The 19,238-nt window shown below is 39.4% G+C and overlaps 1 protein-coding gene across 7 annotated transcripts in view; it reads right to left on the bottom strand.

The window, feature by feature from the left end:
• The window catches only part of HERC2 (HECT and RLD domain containing E3 ubiquitin protein ligase 2), a 107,298-nt gene extending 89,895 nt beyond the window's left edge, over window positions 1–17,403 (bottom strand). For all 7 annotated transcript variants that reach the window (XM_057404478.1, XM_057404476.1, XM_057404474.1 and 4 more), the window contains exons 1-3: window positions 17,304–17,403; window positions 16,546–16,662; window positions 6,020–6,134 (exon numbers count right to left, since the gene is read on the bottom strand). In XM_057404478.1, the coding sequence (XP_057260461.1) occupies window positions 6,020–6,134; window positions 16,546–16,617 (187 nt within the window). In that variant the 5' untranslated portion in view covers window positions 16,618–16,662; window positions 17,304–17,403. The remainder of the gene's footprint in view (window positions 1–6,019; window positions 6,135–16,545; window positions 16,663–17,303) is intronic.
• Window positions 17,404–19,238: the final 1,835 nt, after the last annotated feature.

Consider the following 19,238-nt stretch of genomic DNA (forward strand, 5'->3'; position numbering starts at 1 on the left):
AGAGTTTAGATCCATTTCCAACAGGCTTGTAAAAATGACTGGTACTCTATTCCTATCTGCAAGTCTAGTCTACAGAGACCTACACACGCACACACACAAAATTTCCCAGCCACAAGAAAACAAATGTGCATTAGAATTTTGTCTTTTTTTCCTGTCCCACCCCACCCACCCAAAACACACACATTTGTACCAGCATATTTCAGAAGACAATAATAACCAAGAGGTTTACAGCTGTTGCCAGACCCAGCACACATGACTCACCATGACCCCACTTGGAGATCAAAAGGCTCTTATTGCCTCAAACCAAACAAATACAACAATGTACAAAAACATTAAACTATTCTTTCCATCTGGCCTGAAAAAAAAGAAAAAAAAAATGACTGCCTAATCTGGTTGTAACCAGATCAGTGATTGCCTCTTTGTTAAAAATTTGTCAGACTGTAGACAATAGCACCTCTCAAAATAAACCTTTTTAACGTGCCTTAACTTTACAAGTTTTAAATTAAAGCCAATGTTTCCTAACCTATAACGCACACTACTGCCCAGGAGGTGGCAGATGAAAACTGAGGGAGAACAGGGTAAAAAAGAAGACATAACCGCAGCATGCATGCTGCAGCTAAGACTATGGGTTACAGAAGGGATAGCAAAGTCACTGGTCATGGCAATCACAGAGAGAGCATAACCATTTCTCTCAAATGCCAAGTAACAGCCAGTAGTGCAGCAGTCATCAGTATGACAACACATCTACAAAGTGCAACTGAATCTAGCTGTTTCTATTCCAAGTCACAAGCAAACAATATTAAAGGCACAGATTCCATTATAGAGTTAAATCAGTGGCTAAGGACCCTGCTTAGCCTCAGTAGTTCAGAATATTCTCACAGTAATCTCACTGTTTCTCCACTCACCCACACATCTAGAGACACACTCTGCAAGGTCTGGGATTTAACTTAGCGGGTGAAGGCTGTTGGGCCAAGACACCGCATTTCACAGGCAGCTGTAAGAGAGCCTGTTACATTTTTTAACAGATCCTCAGCAAAGGGTAACAAAGGGCTACAAACTAAATCATTTTGCCAGCTCCTCAGGCCTAGTAAAGAAGGTCCCAATCCAGGTGGGAACTTGTATAAAAACAACCTTGTCATGCAAATCCACAAGGAGGATTTTCTTTTCTTCATGGTCTGTATGAACAGAAAAGAGAAGCAATGAGAGGAAAAGCAAGAAGGAGCTGATGTAAAAAAAAAAAAACACATTAAAAACCCATGTCAAATTGTTCCACAAAGACTTTTCACTATACTTGCAAAAAGCCAAACACTTGCTCTGTAAGGGACAAAGTTTGTAGCTCTCTAGATGGAAAGCAGCAACACAGGCATCACATTTGTGGAAGCTCAGTTACACTTAATGAAAGGGATTTTTAAAAAGGGAACTCCAAAGATTTTTCTGAAAGAGAGGCAGGGGGAAGACATCTTGACTGAAGCCAGCATAGGCCAAAATAACTAGCAATAAGACAGTTTTCAAAACAATTCACACAAGAACATGCTACCGTGTGCCAACCTGTTTTAAATTCATTTTTCTTAGACTGAAGCCTGAATGTTGGGGTGGGGAAAAATAACCATGTAACATTTCCCTTAAAGAACTTTCTTTAACTATGCTCTGGCTTAGAACCTTAAACCTCCAAGCAGAGGTAGGTATGCTTAGCCAGGCAAAACAGAGCAACTGAAGTAATCATTCTCAGTTAGAAGTTAGCTCCCAAACCAAAGCACAATAGCTCTCCAAGTGTGCTCTATCTTGCACAGCAATAGCCTAATCCAATATAAACAAGAGGATAAAAAGGAAGCAACTGAAGGTGGAACTTACATTTCATACTCAATTTAAAAAATAACTGACACCACATAGTTGCCTCCCACACCTGCTACAGTAATATCTTGTGCTGCTTTTAAATGCCAATGAACTGATACAGCTAGGAATCCCTCAGTAGAAAGAAAAAGCCTGCAACAGTTTCCCAGTAGATGTTGCCATGAACAAGGCAAAAAGTTACACAGTGTGTGCTTTTGGAAAGGCCTGTATTTTACAACCGCTCCCAAATTGTATTTGGTAGCTCCAGATCCAGGAAGTATTTCAGCTGCAGCACAAAACAGTAAGCTGTTTTCTGTCAGAGAACTTTGCTTTTACATATATATATATAAAATAAATATATTCTATACATATATATAATATATATACACACATATACAAACTTCAACTGATAGTTATTTGTAAAGGAAGGACGCATGCCTAACCATTTGCAAGCCATGTTTATCCATGGCTTCCAGGTATAGAAGTCCAGATGACAGAAGATTCTAATTTCCTAACACTAATCGGAAATAAAGTTTCTTTTCTTCCCTGGTATACTGTATTTTAAAATGCATTCTTTAAATTATCTGTTGAATATGCAATACAACATTTTATACTTATGAAGTTAAACTGTCCAAGGGGGATGCACTAGGACTCCTCTCTGTCCTATACAGAGTAGGATAACCCACAGCTGAGTACTGAATGCTTGAGCCACTGGATATAGCCAATATTCATGGATTGGGGAAGCAGAAAAGAGGGAGCTAAACGACACACTTCTCACTTCTAACAAGTTCTCTCTCAAAAGAAAAAGGAGGCTCAAAGCAGAGCTTTGCCTATATGCCTGCTTGCTACAACAAGCATACGTGCTCTGAACAGTAACCAACATAACCAATTCTCACATGCTGTTACTGTTACTCTTATCATAAACATTTAGTTTCTGTCAGCCTCTCTGGAATTGCTTGTGGCATTTGGACTTTGTTACCTGCAGGTGCAACATGGAATGAGGTTTGTGGATTCAACAGCACTAGGCTGACAAAGGTTGAGCTTTCAGGAAACGGTGAACAGAAGAGGAAGCCCAAAGCGTTTAACAAAGGCAGGATAGAGGCATGAAGCTGATGATTTTCTATTTACAGTAATGGTTCAGTAACTTAAAAATATAGTAAAAATAACAGTATTTAATACTTCACTATTTTCAGTACATAGCTTCCAGTATACAAGACAATAATCTCATCCAAACATTCTGAAGGCAGCCTGATTATCTTTTAATCATATGCCATGCTGCAAGTGCACCTGTATTTGGACATCACTACTGTCACAGTTATGTCCTCAGCTGATACTTGGAAACACGCAAACACGTTCTGCTGAACGCATTTATCAACATGTTTTTCTGCAAGTGCCACAAAGAAAAAAAAAAGAGGTTACCCCTAACCAAACATTCTCGCTAACAGGTGACAAAAAATACGGTATTTGCATATTTTTCATAGAGAGAAAAGGAACGTTTTTCGCTATCAACAGCATGTTCTTCCAGCCTATTGCCACTGCTGATATCCAGTGAAAGAATGAAGTACCTCTTGTGAGCAGTGCAGTCAGTACCAACAGAGAGCTAGAGCACTACTGAAGAAAAGCAGTCACGGTGGATGGACATAAATTAAAACTTCTGAAAAGAGACTGAATAAAAAGGAATACTTACAGCAACCTCTCTTATTTATCTCCAAATTAGTCAATTTAGTGGCAAAATCTCAATGTTGAGATTAAAACAGATTGCTTTTGATATAAAAGCACTGTAGGTTATATACATTTCATTACTTATATATACTTTTCCCTCTCCTCTTGAATTACATTTGTAGATCATTTATGAAAAAAACTACCAACGAAGCAAACTGAAATACTCTAGATTTTAATTTCATGAAACTCAATTTGAGCTGCATATTCAAATGTGCGAACTGACCACCAATTTTTCTGGTTCCATGATTCACTACTGCCCATCTAAAACAAATTCACAACCTAATCAACACTGACCAAAAATAGCCAAAAGTCAAGTCCATTTTGACCATGACAGTGACTGGTAAGTGATCTCCCTGGCTTTATCTTGACGCACAAGCTTTTCCATTTCATTTTCTCCCTTTTTCCTGTTGAGGAGGGACTGCGAGTGAGAAGCTGGGTAGGCAGCTGGCTAAGGTCAATACACCACAGTACACTACTGGAAACAGTAAGTAGCAGTCTTCCTTTAACAAAACAAACAAACAAAAAACTTTAATATTTACAAAATACCACCACCACGGACATCAGAAAGCTTTTGAAAGCCTCATCACAGCTTGTACCACTGATGCTTTATTTCTATGGAAAAGCAGTAGCACCCTACAGGCTTTTACACTTTATACCTTTTTGATCCTTAGAAGTCATGTGTACACACATACATCCAGCATTTAAAAACAAAAAATTCACATCATTATTCAGTCCCAAGTGTGGATGAACGTGAAGTCACAGATGACTGACTTGCAGAATCTCTGACAGCACTATAGCATCATAACTAACAAAAATCCCAATTATCCGTGGCTACTTAGCTACAAAGATATTGGAAGAATAGTTTTCTGTCAAATATCAGCACAGCTACAACTCTAAATACAATGTGTAAGTATCTGACAACAAAAAAAAAAAAAAAAGGAAACTGCAGCAATTTTCTTTGTAAAGCAAAATATTATTACAGATGTTTGTTATCTTTTTGCAGAGTGTGTTGAATCATTACACCATGACCATCACAACGCCTTTCTCATGAGCTGTCAGTGAATGGGAAAGCATTTCCCACACTTCATTTAGGGGATAACCCTTCCCTTCATTGCATCAAGTGTATGACACCTTCCAGTAAGATCCATAAAGCTAGCTAACGCTAAGAGAAAAATATTACACTACCTCCACTCATTTCATGAGTAGCTATTGAAGTAACCTTTCTGATAAGATCAGCAATATTTTTGTTCTGTGTCAGCAACAATATTCAAAAGGACCAGCAGCAGCAGGACAAAACAAGAAAGTTTAACTCCAAAACAGTTAGAAGCATAATCCTTGTCCTTACTGCAGCATGCAGCCACTCATAACCTACAAAGCTTATATTCTTCATCAAAATAACATATAATTCACTTTCCTCTCAACTATTTATTATAGCTTCTTTCCTGTAGAAGTAACTTCCTCTAGTCAAAAAGACTTCCCTTCCACCCCAGATTTTAAGGAAGACTAACCACAGGTACAAAAAAAAAAAAATTCTCTCCACAAGGAATTGAGCATTACTGGTTTGAAATATCATGCCTATCCAGCAGTACAGTTCAGGAAGTAACAGAAGCTGAAATAACAGTTCACTGCTTAGGGCAGTATTTCTACACTTCTCCTAGACAGAGCCTCATTTATTTGGGGGCCACATAAATTACTGACAAAATTTATCTGACCATTTGGTGAGCCCACTTCAGCCAGGTTAGGAAACAAACCTTTTTCCTTTTTTCACCAGTTTAACTCCCTGTTTAATAAGGAGTCAAAAAAGCACCACAATAGGAAGAAAGAAAAAATGCAAGAGCAGAATTGTTTCATGTTGGCATAGCCCATCATGAAACAAAATCCACCTTCATCAAAGTAACCTCTCTGAACAGATGCATTAATCTCACATTTGCAGGACTGGTAGTGTTTGAGCTGCTCTCAAGTAAAAAAAAAAAAAAAAAAAAAGAAACCCAAAAAAACCCTACTACACTCTGAGAGAGACTGTGGAGAGTTTTTTCAGCTGACCTTTTAGTTACTTTATGAAGACAGTAAACAAAATTAGAAATAGCAGTATCTACTCTATCCCATTCCTCAGTCCATTTCCTTTAAACAAAGGCTTCAACTGTATACACACCAACCATACCAAACAAAAGGACACTGCCAAGCCTCTCTCAACCTGCCTAGTTATGAAGTTTAATTTCAAAAGGCTGGAACAAATTTAAGCCTGCCTTTAAGCCTTCATTTGAAGGTTCAGACATTACCCTTCTGCACACCTTTAAGAAACCAGTTTCAATTGTATTGAATTCAAGACACAAACACCTGCAAATTGTATAGATAGGTGACAATACACCAAAGTTTTGTGACAGCATGAAATTTGAATTCCATTTTCACCATTACAATGCAAAAAAAAAAAAAATGAACAAAGAAAAAATAATTTTAAAATCCACACCTTTTCTTGGAGGTAGTTCGCCACTTTGTGTTAACTCTGTTCCAGGATATACAATCTCCCCATCTTTTACCATTTCATTCCACAAGCCACATAGTCCATCTCGTGTAAAAGCGAGCTGTTAAAAATAATACATTACATATAGTTACACACAACAATTTTATCTTAAGCCAACTCAAGCTAACGTTTAAAATACATCAGATTTTACATTTGGACCCAGAAGAAAGAAAACACACGTACCACCGCACTCATACATTCATGGTGTGTGTGTATGGCAGGTGGGTGTATGATAGCAACTGTAAATAATCTTCAAGATGTCTGATTCTCTAGCTATGCTATTTTCAGACTAAAAGCACGAAACAGTAACTTTTAGATAGGTTCAGACAGGTTTAGAAATACAACAAGATGAACTTCCTCTCAGTGAAAATCTGTCATCAAAAGCATGGATTTTATCCACACATTCAAGATAACATGCAATGGTCAGGTGCATGGGGCAGTGTCCCCCTTTATCCCTTCACCCAAACAAAGTCAAGCTATATAAAGTCACAAAACTTTACATAAGGAAGTGTTAAGAAAGTCAATACAGTCCCCTCTCACAGCCAGCAACTGTAGAGCTGGGCACTCAACCAGAACATATGACATCAAGGCACAGATTCATAAACATATTTTCATCAGTTCAAGCTGGTCCTGCTGTGTAAAGTATCTCTCCCAGACATCCCTCTTCCTTCCAGCTGCTACAACACCTCCTGTTGCATGCAGAACCAAACTATGCAACCAATCAAGACTAAAACCTGGGGGAAGAGAAAGGAGCCGCCCCCGCCCCCGTCACTTCCCAATATGCTATGTGTGCAACAGGACAAACACGACAGAATAAATGGCAGGAATAGCTCACAAAACCACAGGCCGCAACATGACTTCTCCAAATGACTTATGAATTTTTATCTCCCTTGAAGGATCCTAACAACCAGGATAACTTGTCTTCTACTGATGCTGTTCTCTGCTTTACAAAATGCTGCAAAACAAGTATCAACATCCCAAGCAAATTCCGTAATAATCATGCTGTAATTTTCAACCATATCGCGTAAGGAAGGAGGGGAACACATGAAATTGAAAAAGAGAATACCTTTAGCATACCAAAGTGGTGTAGCAGAGACATTAAAAAAAAAAAAACAAAAACAACAAAACAAAACAAAAACCTGCTGAAGGCTCATTCAAAAGCATCTTTGTGTTATTCAACTAGCATTCAAAAACAAAGTGTTTTAACTGAGGGGTAATACAAAGATACTACTTGCACAACTGCTGCAAGATATTTATCATTATATGCAGAAGTCTGCTTATAGTTTATTTTGATCTATTTCCTAAAGATATTTAATGATTAAGGATTACAGGCTTTAACAGGCACAATCACTAGGAAGTCCTTTGCTGATCTAGCTAATCTCAGTTAACCGGAGGAATTACAGACAATTTTGACATCACTGTAACACACTAGATTATCATAGTTTGACTTCACATTGCATACTTCAGAAATTTACTCCAAAACATATTAGTGATTCCAATTGTTTTCTTTCAGCATAAAATAAGAGCTAACACATTGTAGGTACTTGTCACTTGCTATTTCCCAATCTCAGGGTGATAAAAAGAAAGACAGTGCAAGGTAGGAATTATTCAGCTTATCTGTGCAGCACCAGAATACACTGTGACCAAGGAATTTACTTTTCACGATTTTTTTTCTTACAAAAATAGCTAAACACAACTGTTCCACTATGCTGGGTTCATATGTGATACATTACTTTTTTTTTTTTTCAAACATTTACCTGTTGAATGCCAACATATGCTAAAATACAAGCTTGAAAAAGAATGAGGGAGGCAACCCTCCAGATGGGTTGCATAATAAATTCTGGTTTTCATATAATTAAGATATTTGTCCAATAATCTTTTCAAACATTTTATTTTACATTCTCAGATCACATTTGTATCAAAAAAATATTGTCACAGCCTTTAAGTTTACAATTTCAAGGCCTGCAGGCTATGAATTCAAGGTTCTTCATAATGCAGCAGTGCTTATTTCAGAAAACTTACTACTTTTGCAAGCACTGCTGTAAAGCAGAATCAACAATTATATTCTTGGTTTTAACCTCTAATCCTTTCACATAGCACAAAGTTTACTCAAGTCTTTCAAACAGCTGAGAACTGAAAAAGTAAACAAATTTTTTTCTGCCTTGGGTTTGTGTTCAAATTCTTATCAAAGTAATTTTCTTGGTATGTTGCATAAAGATAGAGCAACCACCAAGATCGTATGTTGGAGGGAGTTCCTCCTCCTTCTCCAGATACCTCATGTGGAAGCTTATAGCATGAGCAGCCTTCAGATAAACGAGAAGCTTTTCTTCATGTTGCAGTTAACATTTTGACAGTAGTATATGTGTTGGGGAGGGAGAAAAGGAGACATGTTGAAAGTAAAGAAACTATGTGTAGCAATAATCAAAGCAACCCACTGAAAGGACAATTAAGAAACAGTATTTACAATCAACTCCTGCCATAACTGAGTGCAACTCGATTCTAACTGTAACAAGTTCACTATTAATCTACTTTACATTGATCAGACATATTAAACAGTGAATCACCACTACAATACTCAAGTGAAAGAAAAGTCTGAAGTTTTAAATGATAAATTATTCCAGCAATTTTATTTTGATGACCCTAAAATTCTATAACCGTAATAGAAGCTTCACAACTCCCTAGAGGAAAATATTTCACTTAACCAACAGAAACAGGGAGGAGTGGTTGATATACTAGAGTCATGCTGCCATCCAGAGGGATCTTGACAGCCTAGAGAAATGGGGTGACAGGAACCCCATGAAGTTCAACAAGGAGAAGTTGAACAATCCTGCACATGGGGAGAACAACCCCAGGCACCAAAACAAGTGCTGAGGGTAACCCAGCTGGAAAGCAGCTTTGCAGTAAACACCTTGGGAGCTCTGGTGGGCACCAAGTTGAACATGAGCCACCAATTTGCTCTTGGCATGAAAAAGGTTAATGGGTTCTCAGGCCGCATTAGAAGAAATGTTGCCAGCAGGCTGACGGAGGCAATCCTTCCTCTCTACTCATCTTTAGTGAGGCCACATCTGGAGTACTGGGTCCAGTTCTGGGCTCCCCTGTATGAGCAAGACATAGGCATACTGAAGAGAGTGCAACAAAGGACCACAAAGATGATTAAGGGACTGGAGCATCTCTCCTATGAGGAAAGGCTGAGAGAGCTGGGACTGTTTAGCCTGGAGAAGAGAAAGCTTGGGGGGGAACTCGTTACTGTATATAAATATCAAAAGGGAAGGTATAAAAAAGATGGAGCCAGGCTTTTTTCAGTGGTGTCCAGTGGCATCATAGGCAATGGGCATAAGCTGAAACGTAAGACATTCCCTCTGAACAGGAAACACTTCCTCACTGTGAGGGTGCCAGAGCTGTGGCACAGGCTGCCCAGGGAGGCTGCGGAGTCTTCATTTTCAAAAATATTAAAAAGCCATTCAGACACAGTCCTGGACAACTGTCTCTAAGTGAATCTGCTTCAGCAGGGGGATTAAACCAGATGTAACATTATCTAGGTGTTCCTGCTCCGGCAGGGGGATTGGACTAGATGATCTTTCGAGGTCCCTTCCAATCTCTAACATACTGTGATACTGTGTGTGTGTGACCTTCAGAGGTACCTTCTGACCTCAACCATTTGTTATTCTGTAAAACCAGCAGCTGAAGATAACTGTATGGCAGAAAAGTCAAATATCTACTTTGACTAGACAATCATGCTTTTCTTTCTTTCTACAGTGTTTTAAGACTATCTTAGGCAGCATAAGCACATATTACTTCCTTCTTTTGCTACCACCAACTCTTCCTGCATTCAGTCATTTGCAAAGAGTCTGTCAACACATCCAAGTGCTGCAACAGAAGACTCAACTTTGCTCAGAACAAATTTGGAGAACATCGCTCTGGTTTCTATTTTCAAAATAAAATGTGACTCTTCTTTCACTCAGTTCTTTGAAGAAAGTTCACAAGGCAGTCGATGGTGCAGTGCAAGACAAGAAAAACACATTTGGTGTCTTCATTATTTCTGACATACTGGGGTTGCAAGTACAAGAGCACCTACGTGTACTAGCACTCTCCCATTAGATTGTCTGATTTATATGGACATCCTTCCCCCTAATAACTTAGTAATTTCATTTGTGAATGTTTAAGGAGATGAACTTGGCAAACTCAATAAGTTAACAAATTAAGAATAATTGAGTTTCCATTGAACTTTTGAAACTGGCAACAGTGCCAGAAATGTACACTCTGTAAAAACTCACAAGGATTCAAGTCCCTCCCAGTCTCACAACCTATACGCTGCCTTCCCAAGACTGAGACAACAGCAGCTCTATGCTCCATCAGCACTACTCACCACCTTACAACCTTGACCTGTATTCAGGTTCCACCAAATCAAGTGTCATTCTCCATGCCCAAAATCTCCCTTGCTCTTCCCATGATGTCTCCTGACCTCCTCTCAGATAAGACCACAGCCACATACCCTCATCTCCAATGCACCTCACCTTCACAAACCCCAAAAAGTCTTCCATCATCTGTTACATGTTCTCACCCCCGGACGACATCTTGATTTCTGTGCTTGTAAAGCATGTTACCCCCCACATTCATACTTCCCTCATAGACCTCAGCCCTGCTCGCTTCTCCCAAGCCAAAAAAGCAAGGATCTAAGCAGACTTATACTGTATTGTAAACAGGGCAGCCCTCAATGTAATCTTTTGCTAATCTGATCTCTGCAGTTAAACTGTAATTTATTCGGTCTGGTACAACATTTAAGTCAAAGGGATACCTAGTCTGGTTGCTGCCATATCCTGCTGCCATCTTCCAAAAGGGCTTGCAGTGAAACTCCCGTCCATTCCCATCAAATTTAGAGAATAAGACATTGGCATTAACATTTCCTTACATGTGAACAAAAGTAAATCCTGCAATCATAACCAGTTAAGTTTCTGAGAATTCTAAAAGCAGCACTGCAATTTTGCTTTTAATAAACTATTTTAAGAATATTCAGCAGCTGCGATTTTGTTCATACACTTTTCTGCAGAAAGCACAGAAGACTCCATAAAAATTAACCTGAGCTCAAGAAAAATGAAGCCAAGAAAAGGAAATAACACAAAAGGACAAGGACTCACCAGGTAGAATTCCTGATCATATAACTGCCCTGGGAGTTCAAGAAAGTGACTTCATAATCATAAAATATCAATATGGATTTGAAATACAAGCTACTTAAAGAATCTTCACCTCAAAATTGCCAGGGTGGTTGGGGAAGAGAGTATCTGTTCTTCCATTTGGTTACTTCTACATTACACACTGGCTGTATTTAAGACTACATGAAAACATTTTACTTTAGAAATAGATTAAAAAAAAAAAATCAGCCAGTAATAGTGAAGAAAATCACAGAACAATCTTTTCCCAAGTCCCTCTATTGGTTTTGCTTCTTTGAATCCATTCAGCTTGTGTTTCCTTTTTCATTGTTGTCTTCTTCAGCATTTCATCCTACTTCCTTCCTTCCCTGCTGAACATGCCCTGAACCACAGCTGCTTATCGCACTTAGGCAAAGCACAGTAAAACATCATTAGATCTAAACATATTGCTCTAAAACTCTGATAGCAAAGACAGAAAAGTTCAGCAGCCCCACATTACTTCAAAGGATTTGAGGTTAAGCTACCAAGGTCTCTATAATAACAGCCTACCGGTCTTCCACTTGCTTCCAAAGTCTACTAACAGTTAATGGTCATACACAAAGAAAAACTATGCAATTCCATCCAACTTAGAAGAGAAATTCTCTTTCTCCACTTGCAGAACAGTAGTTCTGTCTGAGCCCAAATAGTTGCATAATTTAATTTCTCTAACCTATTACTCCACATACGGTCCTCACCACCTCCTTCTGGAAAACGCTGTTTTGGAGGAATAGCATTACTTTCTTTTTAAATAATTGAAAAATATCTCTATTGCAAACTTCACTTCCTTTAGAAATGTAGGAATTCTCATTTGCAGTTTGCTACTTCCACACAAGCCCTTCAATTTTTTATCAGAAAGCCTAATTAAGAAGAAAATGAACAGGAAATCAATGAACCAGAGAAAGCAACTTTCACTAACTTCTTCTAATAGGCAAGACAGCATTTATTCACATTATCTTCTTAAAAGCAAATACAGTGATCTAGATGCCAGAAGAGTGGAATTTCCATTAAAATTAAAACGTCAAATGTAACTTTGAATGGAAGCTAAAACGATTTCAGACCAATGTTACTCCTACAGGTGGGTGTTTCATTTTAAAAAGCTTACTGTCACCTCCTTAACAAAAAAAAAAAAAGAAAAGACAGAAATAGCCTGCCAACCATGAACTCAATTAAAACTGATGAGAATGCATCATATTTCTCTTGCAGGCACCTTGACTGTTGCCTAAAGTTTTTTTCCACATTGCAGGAAAATGAAAGTTTTTCACTCTAACTCCTGCTATTAAGCATAACACAGCTCCCTGCAGGATCTAGAATAGGCAAACTAATTAAACACCATTTGAATGCGCACATGCATTCCATTAACTGACAGCAAATCTCGTTTTTTGTTATTCAGACGCTGCTGATTAAAATTCTCTGCATAAAATTCTAAATTAGTAGGACAATACATCTACTGAATCGGAATTATTTTAAGCACAGTTTGACTCAGCAAAGTGGGTATCTAGGTTTAAGTGAACAATTTTAATCTTCCCTTCCTGAAGGATTTGTGTATTCTTCATGCTTTCCTTTTTTTTAAAAAAAGGATGTCTTCCTCAGAAACTGCCATTAAAACATGATCTCCCATTACACAAAAGCTTTCTCTATAAATGTGGTTTCTACCAGTAATAGACATAAATAGGTAGGTGTTTTTAAATATGCTAATTCAAATCTAAAAACAATAAACTAGAAATTTAAGTGATACACTAACCTTTCTAACTACATTAAATATGACCTGTGAAAAAGGGGCCTGCACTAAAATTCACCTGTTTCATAACTCCATAGGATTATTTTATTAATGGGAGATGTTACACATGTTATATGTTGTACTAACTGATGTTACTTCATATTGAGCTGAATTACTCTTATTTTTCAGCAGCTGTAACAGTTTGTGGGGTCTTTTCAGATAACTTTATATATCTTAATTTTGCTCCAGGAAATTTAGATTTTTAATAAAGCAATTACTTCTCAGTTAAAAATTACACTAGCAGCTTAAATCATACAATACTAGGTTAATAATTACGAAGTTAATAAAAAGACATGGCATAGTTATGGTGTCCACTTGGGTCTTTGTAAACCATTTTGGCTTCCTATAATAATTTGATTACTTTCAGATAAATTTATGTAAGTAAGAAATACATTGTTACAATAAAGTTCCATTAACATTCCACATCAATTAATTCTGCAAGCTAGAAGCTGACTGCTATTACAAAAGGGCTTGTGTCTTTGATACTGTCTTAAGAATAATAACAATATGCTACATCACACTAGCTTTGTCTCTGAAGAGCAACATCCCAAAACTGAGTAAGAACATTTAAATTTGGCCTGGATGCCAGCTGGAACAGTGACGCATGCAGGTGATTAAACACAATCCATGCTTTAATCCACATGCCATTCTTTTCTTACTATACTAATACCACTATATTACAGAATTATTAATGCACATAGTATTATAATACCATATATTACATTATTAATGTAACATTGTCTTGTGCTAAAGCAAAAAAGAACCCCATGATTTTCAGAGAGATTTCATTGGCTTAATCCACAATAACTGCCACAGCCATCAATTCTGAAGAGCAAACTCTCTGGCAACAGTGACCAAAAAAAGAAGAGCAACTGCTAGCCCATCAAATGAAACACTTCACTTATATATAATTCTAGCTATACTCCCTACATTGTGCAGAACAAAGAACATTTAAAACCCAAAAAGTTGGTTTTAAAGACTAATCAATCTTTGTACATCTCCTAAGGTAAGAATTCCCCAATACAATTCTGGTCATCCAAGGACTTTTACCTACCCACTCTTGCACTGCAGTACAGTGAAAATTTAAGGATCTAGCTGCAATATGATGAGTTTCAGGGTCTGATTCCAAACCCTAATTTGTAGTCAGCTTGATTCACATAAATTAACACGTCTTTCTTTAAACCTCTCCTAGGTACTATGCTCATCTTTTCAATTCCTGTTGACAGTCTCTTGAACAGCAATAAAGCCCTTCTACAGTTAGCTGGTAAAAACATACACTGTAGGAAATCGGTATATTCAGTACACATAAAACTTCAAGGATTAAGAGAGAGGATTTATACCTACGAAGAAATTTCACACATAGCTAGGTCACACTAGTCAACCAGCAGCTAAAGTAGTCAATCAACCAATAGAAAAATTCCCCAGAGCCCAAAACCTCTTTACTTGACAGATAATATCTGCCATTTCATAAATAAAAAAGAGTAAGTCAAGATTCATATATATGTTGTTTAAAATACTGAACACATACATCCAAGTAGAGTTCTGTGGTAAGGACCTGGGTCATACCAAAAACAGTTAGCCTAATGCGAAAATTATATTATACCCAGGAGGCCTGGCTACTCTTCAGATTCCACAGAAGTGATGTTTGCGTCCAGCAGATCACAAATGATTACTGTTCTCTTATTTCATTAATCTCATCATTTTGACTACAGCATGATTGGAAGAAAACAAAGGGAGTACCCCTGCAATTAGAGTCTAGCTTGTTATTACTCGTAAAGAACTCCTACTTAGAGCTTATTCATAGAAATTTGTTACAAATTAAGATTTTTATTATTAAAAGGAATTATTACAACACATTAACTAAACAACAGTCTCATAAAAGACAAATATTTCACTGCATTTATACACACTCAGCTGAAAATAATCCTTAAAGAATGGATGGCAACTGAAAGCCTCCTGTCAAGAGTTTACATAAACAGAAAAAGAGATGTAGAAAAAAGGCACTACAAATGACAGGAAAAATCCAACAAATCACATGGTCACATTTTTCACCCTATTTAAAAGAGAAAAAAAATAGGCAATGCATAATCAGCAGCTGCTACAAACAAAGATTGCCGCTTTTAAAGCTAAAATTTTTCTCTATTCTACAATCAGTGAAGCAACATATTTGTAATCTAGAAGCCAGCCTTCAGGGAACACAAATATATTTCTGTATCTCTTACTATGTTTCAACTTGGTTTCCATTGTGTTTATCACATTAGCCAAAATAGCCAACGTTGGATCAAATTTTTTACTTTGGTAAGAATAAAAGATGAAAATAGAACTATTCTAGCCAAACCAAGAGCATTACCTGTCATTTCATACCATTTACAAGACCTACTAAATAATATAGCCTTTAAGCCTGTATCTGCCACTTCTGATTATGATTCAGCTTGTTTGATGTAAAATACTGGAGAAAAGCTGCTTCTGAATTACAACTGCATGAGGACAAAAACCCTTGCCTAACCAGAAGAACAGCTGAACTAACATGTAATCAGCATGTAATCCAGAGTAAAGTCACTCAGGACGTAATTTTTTTAAATGTTTTATTATTATTAATCTGTAACAAAACAATAGCATTGGCTGGCCCATCCAAACAAGAATTTCAAAGTTTTGAGCAGGAACTTGGAAAGGTGTTTGAATACAAAGTATTTGAATTTTGAATACAAAGTAAGGTTTCTATATGCAACCTATCCTGGAAGTAGGAAGAAGACCGATAAGACAAGGACTTAACTCTAGTTACCCATTTCATCTGAAACAAACATATCTGACCCAAACCTCTCTACTTCTTCATACTTTCCATTTCATTTTCAAACCTGAATCGGGAGAAATAATAGCATGATCATACCTGTACCACACAACTTTGATACCTGAACAGACCATCTTCTAAGACAAAAAACTTTCACCAAACACCATCACATTTCAAAGATCAGGTACATTTCAACCATGTATCTCTGACAAAAAATTAACTCCCTTCAAAAAGGACAAAATGTAAAGGAAGCCTATACCCATTATATGAACAACTCTACAGTAAAACCTAACCTGAATTCTTCAAATTATAAAGTAATTTCCATCATCTCCTGTTTCAGTTGTCTGGTGCATTAAAGCTGCAAGCCCATATGCAGTAAAGAAGTTTAGCAACAGCATAAATGAAGGATTTATAGATCTAGCAGCAATGCTACATATTCAACTATATGCCTTGACACTCTGCAAAGATAGTCCAGCTTGTTTCTAAGCAGAAGGGGCAGGCCTTACAATATAGATCTGTTTGCAGCAAAAAATAAGTTAGTGTTTCTGCAATATCAGCTCTAAATCAGCATACTGAAAAAAAAAAAAAAACAACAAAAAAACAACCCTACACATCTATCTCAACAACAATGCTGTTTTCTGTCTGTCAGTTACTTGGACTAAAAGCATCCTTGATCTGCACCTGAAAGGTCACAATGCAACACAACTATATAACCCCTTACCTGTAAGTCTGTCTTCAACCATTTGGAGTCAAACCTTGCTTGAGCAGCCAGACAAAAAGGTTCAGAAGACATGTTTCCTTCTCCAGCCTTCTCTCCAGGCTGGCTGAGCAGCCCAACCTGCCACAGGATAAGAAAAACACCAATCTAGCACATGAAATAAAACACGCAAGGTTATTTTTGCTCAGACTAGGGTGTCTTCCACTTGATCTTCACGAATGTATCGTTAATAAGGCCCTCCCTCGATCGTATCTCCCGAAATCCCACAGGGAGAGGAACATACATTAAGAACACTATTTAAACCCCAAAAAATACCCCTCCACTTCCCTTCCCTGTACCACCCGTGGAAGGAAGCCTCCCTTCCGCTGCGCTCAGCTATATTAGGGACAGGCCTAACGCTGTCCCTCAGACCCGTAACTGGTGCATGAAATAAATAATTGATCGCAGATTACGCAAGCCGCAGGCCAACATAAAGCGATTACCAGGGGCACCCGCACCCCCTCCTCTCCGGCAGCAGGCGAGGCCGCGGGGCTCTCTCTCGCCACAGGCAGCCCTCTCTCCCAGGCGCAACCCCCGCCCGCCCTCCCTCCCTCTTCGCTGTCACCGCCCCTCACGGCCCCCGGCCGCGGCGATAACGCGGGGCGGCGGAAGGCCCCGCTAGGCAGGGGCCACCCTGCCCCCTACTGCGGCCAGCTCCACGGGGCGGGGAGGAGGGGAAAGCGCGTCCGCCCCCTACCACCGCCAAGCTCCCTCGTACTCACCGGCCAGCCGCGACAACGGCGGCGGCGGCGGCAGCTCCCCGCTTCTCGCTTCGCAGTACCGTACCGCTACCCGCTCGGTCCCGGTTAATCCTCGCCCCTCCTTCCCTAGCCCGCCCGCCCCCCCACCCGCTCCTCCGCCGGCAGAGCCGCTCGCCGGTCCCTCCCTCTCTCCCTCGGTACTGGAGACACGGGAAACTCGGCCAATTCGCGACTCAGCCCCCAGTGCGCCAGCAAAGCGTTCGGCCAATCAAGAGAGGAGCTGGAGGCGGGACATCCTTTCCCGGAGCGGGGGGCAGCGGGGTACCTCACAGCAGCGCCCGGGCCGGTGGGTAGCGGCATGGCAGAATCTCCTGTTGGGTGGGATGCGGAGATTAAAAACGCTAGGGTTTGGTTGTCGTTTTGTATAAGTCCCGTTAGGGACTATCTGCAAATTATGCTGTTGAGTTCGTTTCTAAAAAGAAAAGCAGCATTTACATATTTCAGAGCAGAAGGGTCAATAGGGAGCAGTTCAGACGCAAAGAAAATGGCAGAAACAGTCTGAAGGAGTCGAGGCTGGAAAAGAGGAGATGATGCTATTACACACAAGAATGATGCTGAGGAAGAAAGCAGGAACTGCCTAATGGCAGGAGATGTCTGGAGCCAGTTGCTTCTAGCTGTTAGTGCCCAGGTGAGAAACTGCGCTGAGGCAAATAATGGAATAGTTTGGGTTGGAAGGGACCTTAAGCTCATCCAGTTCCAGCCCCTTGCCATGGGCAGGAACACCTTCCACTAGACCAGTTTGCTCAAAGCCCCATCCAACCTGGCCTTGAACACTGCCAGGGATGGGGCAGCCACAAGTCCTCTGGGCACGCTGTGCCAGTCTCTTACCACTGTCATAGTGAAGAATTTATTGTGCCTAAATCTCCCGTCTGTCAGTTTAAAGCCATTCCCCCTTGTTGTGTTACTACATGCCCTTGTGAAAAATCCAGATTTCTTCAGCACTGGAATCTGCTCTAAGGTCTCCCCAGAACCTTCTCCATTCTGAACAGCCACAGCTCTTTCAGCCTGTCTTGGCAGGAGAGATGCTCCAGCCCTCTGATCATGGCCTTCTCTGGACTTAGTTGAGCAGGTCCACGTCCCTCTTGTGCTGAAAATCCCAGAGTTGAACACAGTACTGCAGGTGAGGTCTCTCAAGAGCAGAGCAGAGGGACAGGATCACCTCTTTTGACCTGATGGTCACTTTGGTGCAGCCCAGGATACGGTTGGCTTTCTGGGCTACGAGCACACACTGCTAGCTCATGTTTAGCTTCTCATCAAGAAACACCTCCAAGTCCTTGTTCTCAGGGCTACTTTCAGTCCATTCTTCTTCCGGCCTGTATTTGTGCTTGGGATTGCCCCAACCCAGGACAAGTACCTTGCACAAATGTTGTGCTTCAGCATAAGTTTTTTGGGGATGATGAAATATATCCACAGTCTGGAATTCAGATTAACCAAAAGTAAAGTTTTTTACAATACTTGCACTCCAGTTGCCTGACAGCTAAGGAATAATAGGATTTTAGGAGCAAGGCTTGGCAGCTGGGACCGTAATTGGCTTTGACCAACATGAAGCCACAGACTGAATGTCAATGAAATTCTAATAGAACTGAGTCCATTTGCTGGCATTTAGGCAAAGGTACACAACATTTATTTGTTATTATTTAAGAACCACTGTAATAAAACACGGTGTTTCAGGGTTCATTTTCAAAGTGACAAATGCAACCATGACCTAACCACTTAGCCTGTCATTTACCACAGACCTTTCTTGGATCAAGATACAGTAGCCAATTTAAGTAAAATACTGCAAAAAATTTCTGAAGTGCCTGAAAATTTATGTAAAGATACAGAAATACCTAATTTCCTCAAGTTACTCCAGAAACTTTAAAATACAAACCTTCAAAACCAAAGGTAATTTCCCTG

This window comes from Pezoporus wallicus, unplaced genomic scaffold (assembly GCF_028554395.1).
Source record: "Pezoporus wallicus isolate ANWC-B61680 ecotype Strahan unplaced genomic scaffold, APGP_CSIRO_Pwel_v1 contig_5787, whole genome shotgun sequence".
Taxonomy (NCBI): Eukaryota; Metazoa; Chordata; class Aves; order Psittaciformes; family Psittacidae; genus Pezoporus; species Pezoporus wallicus.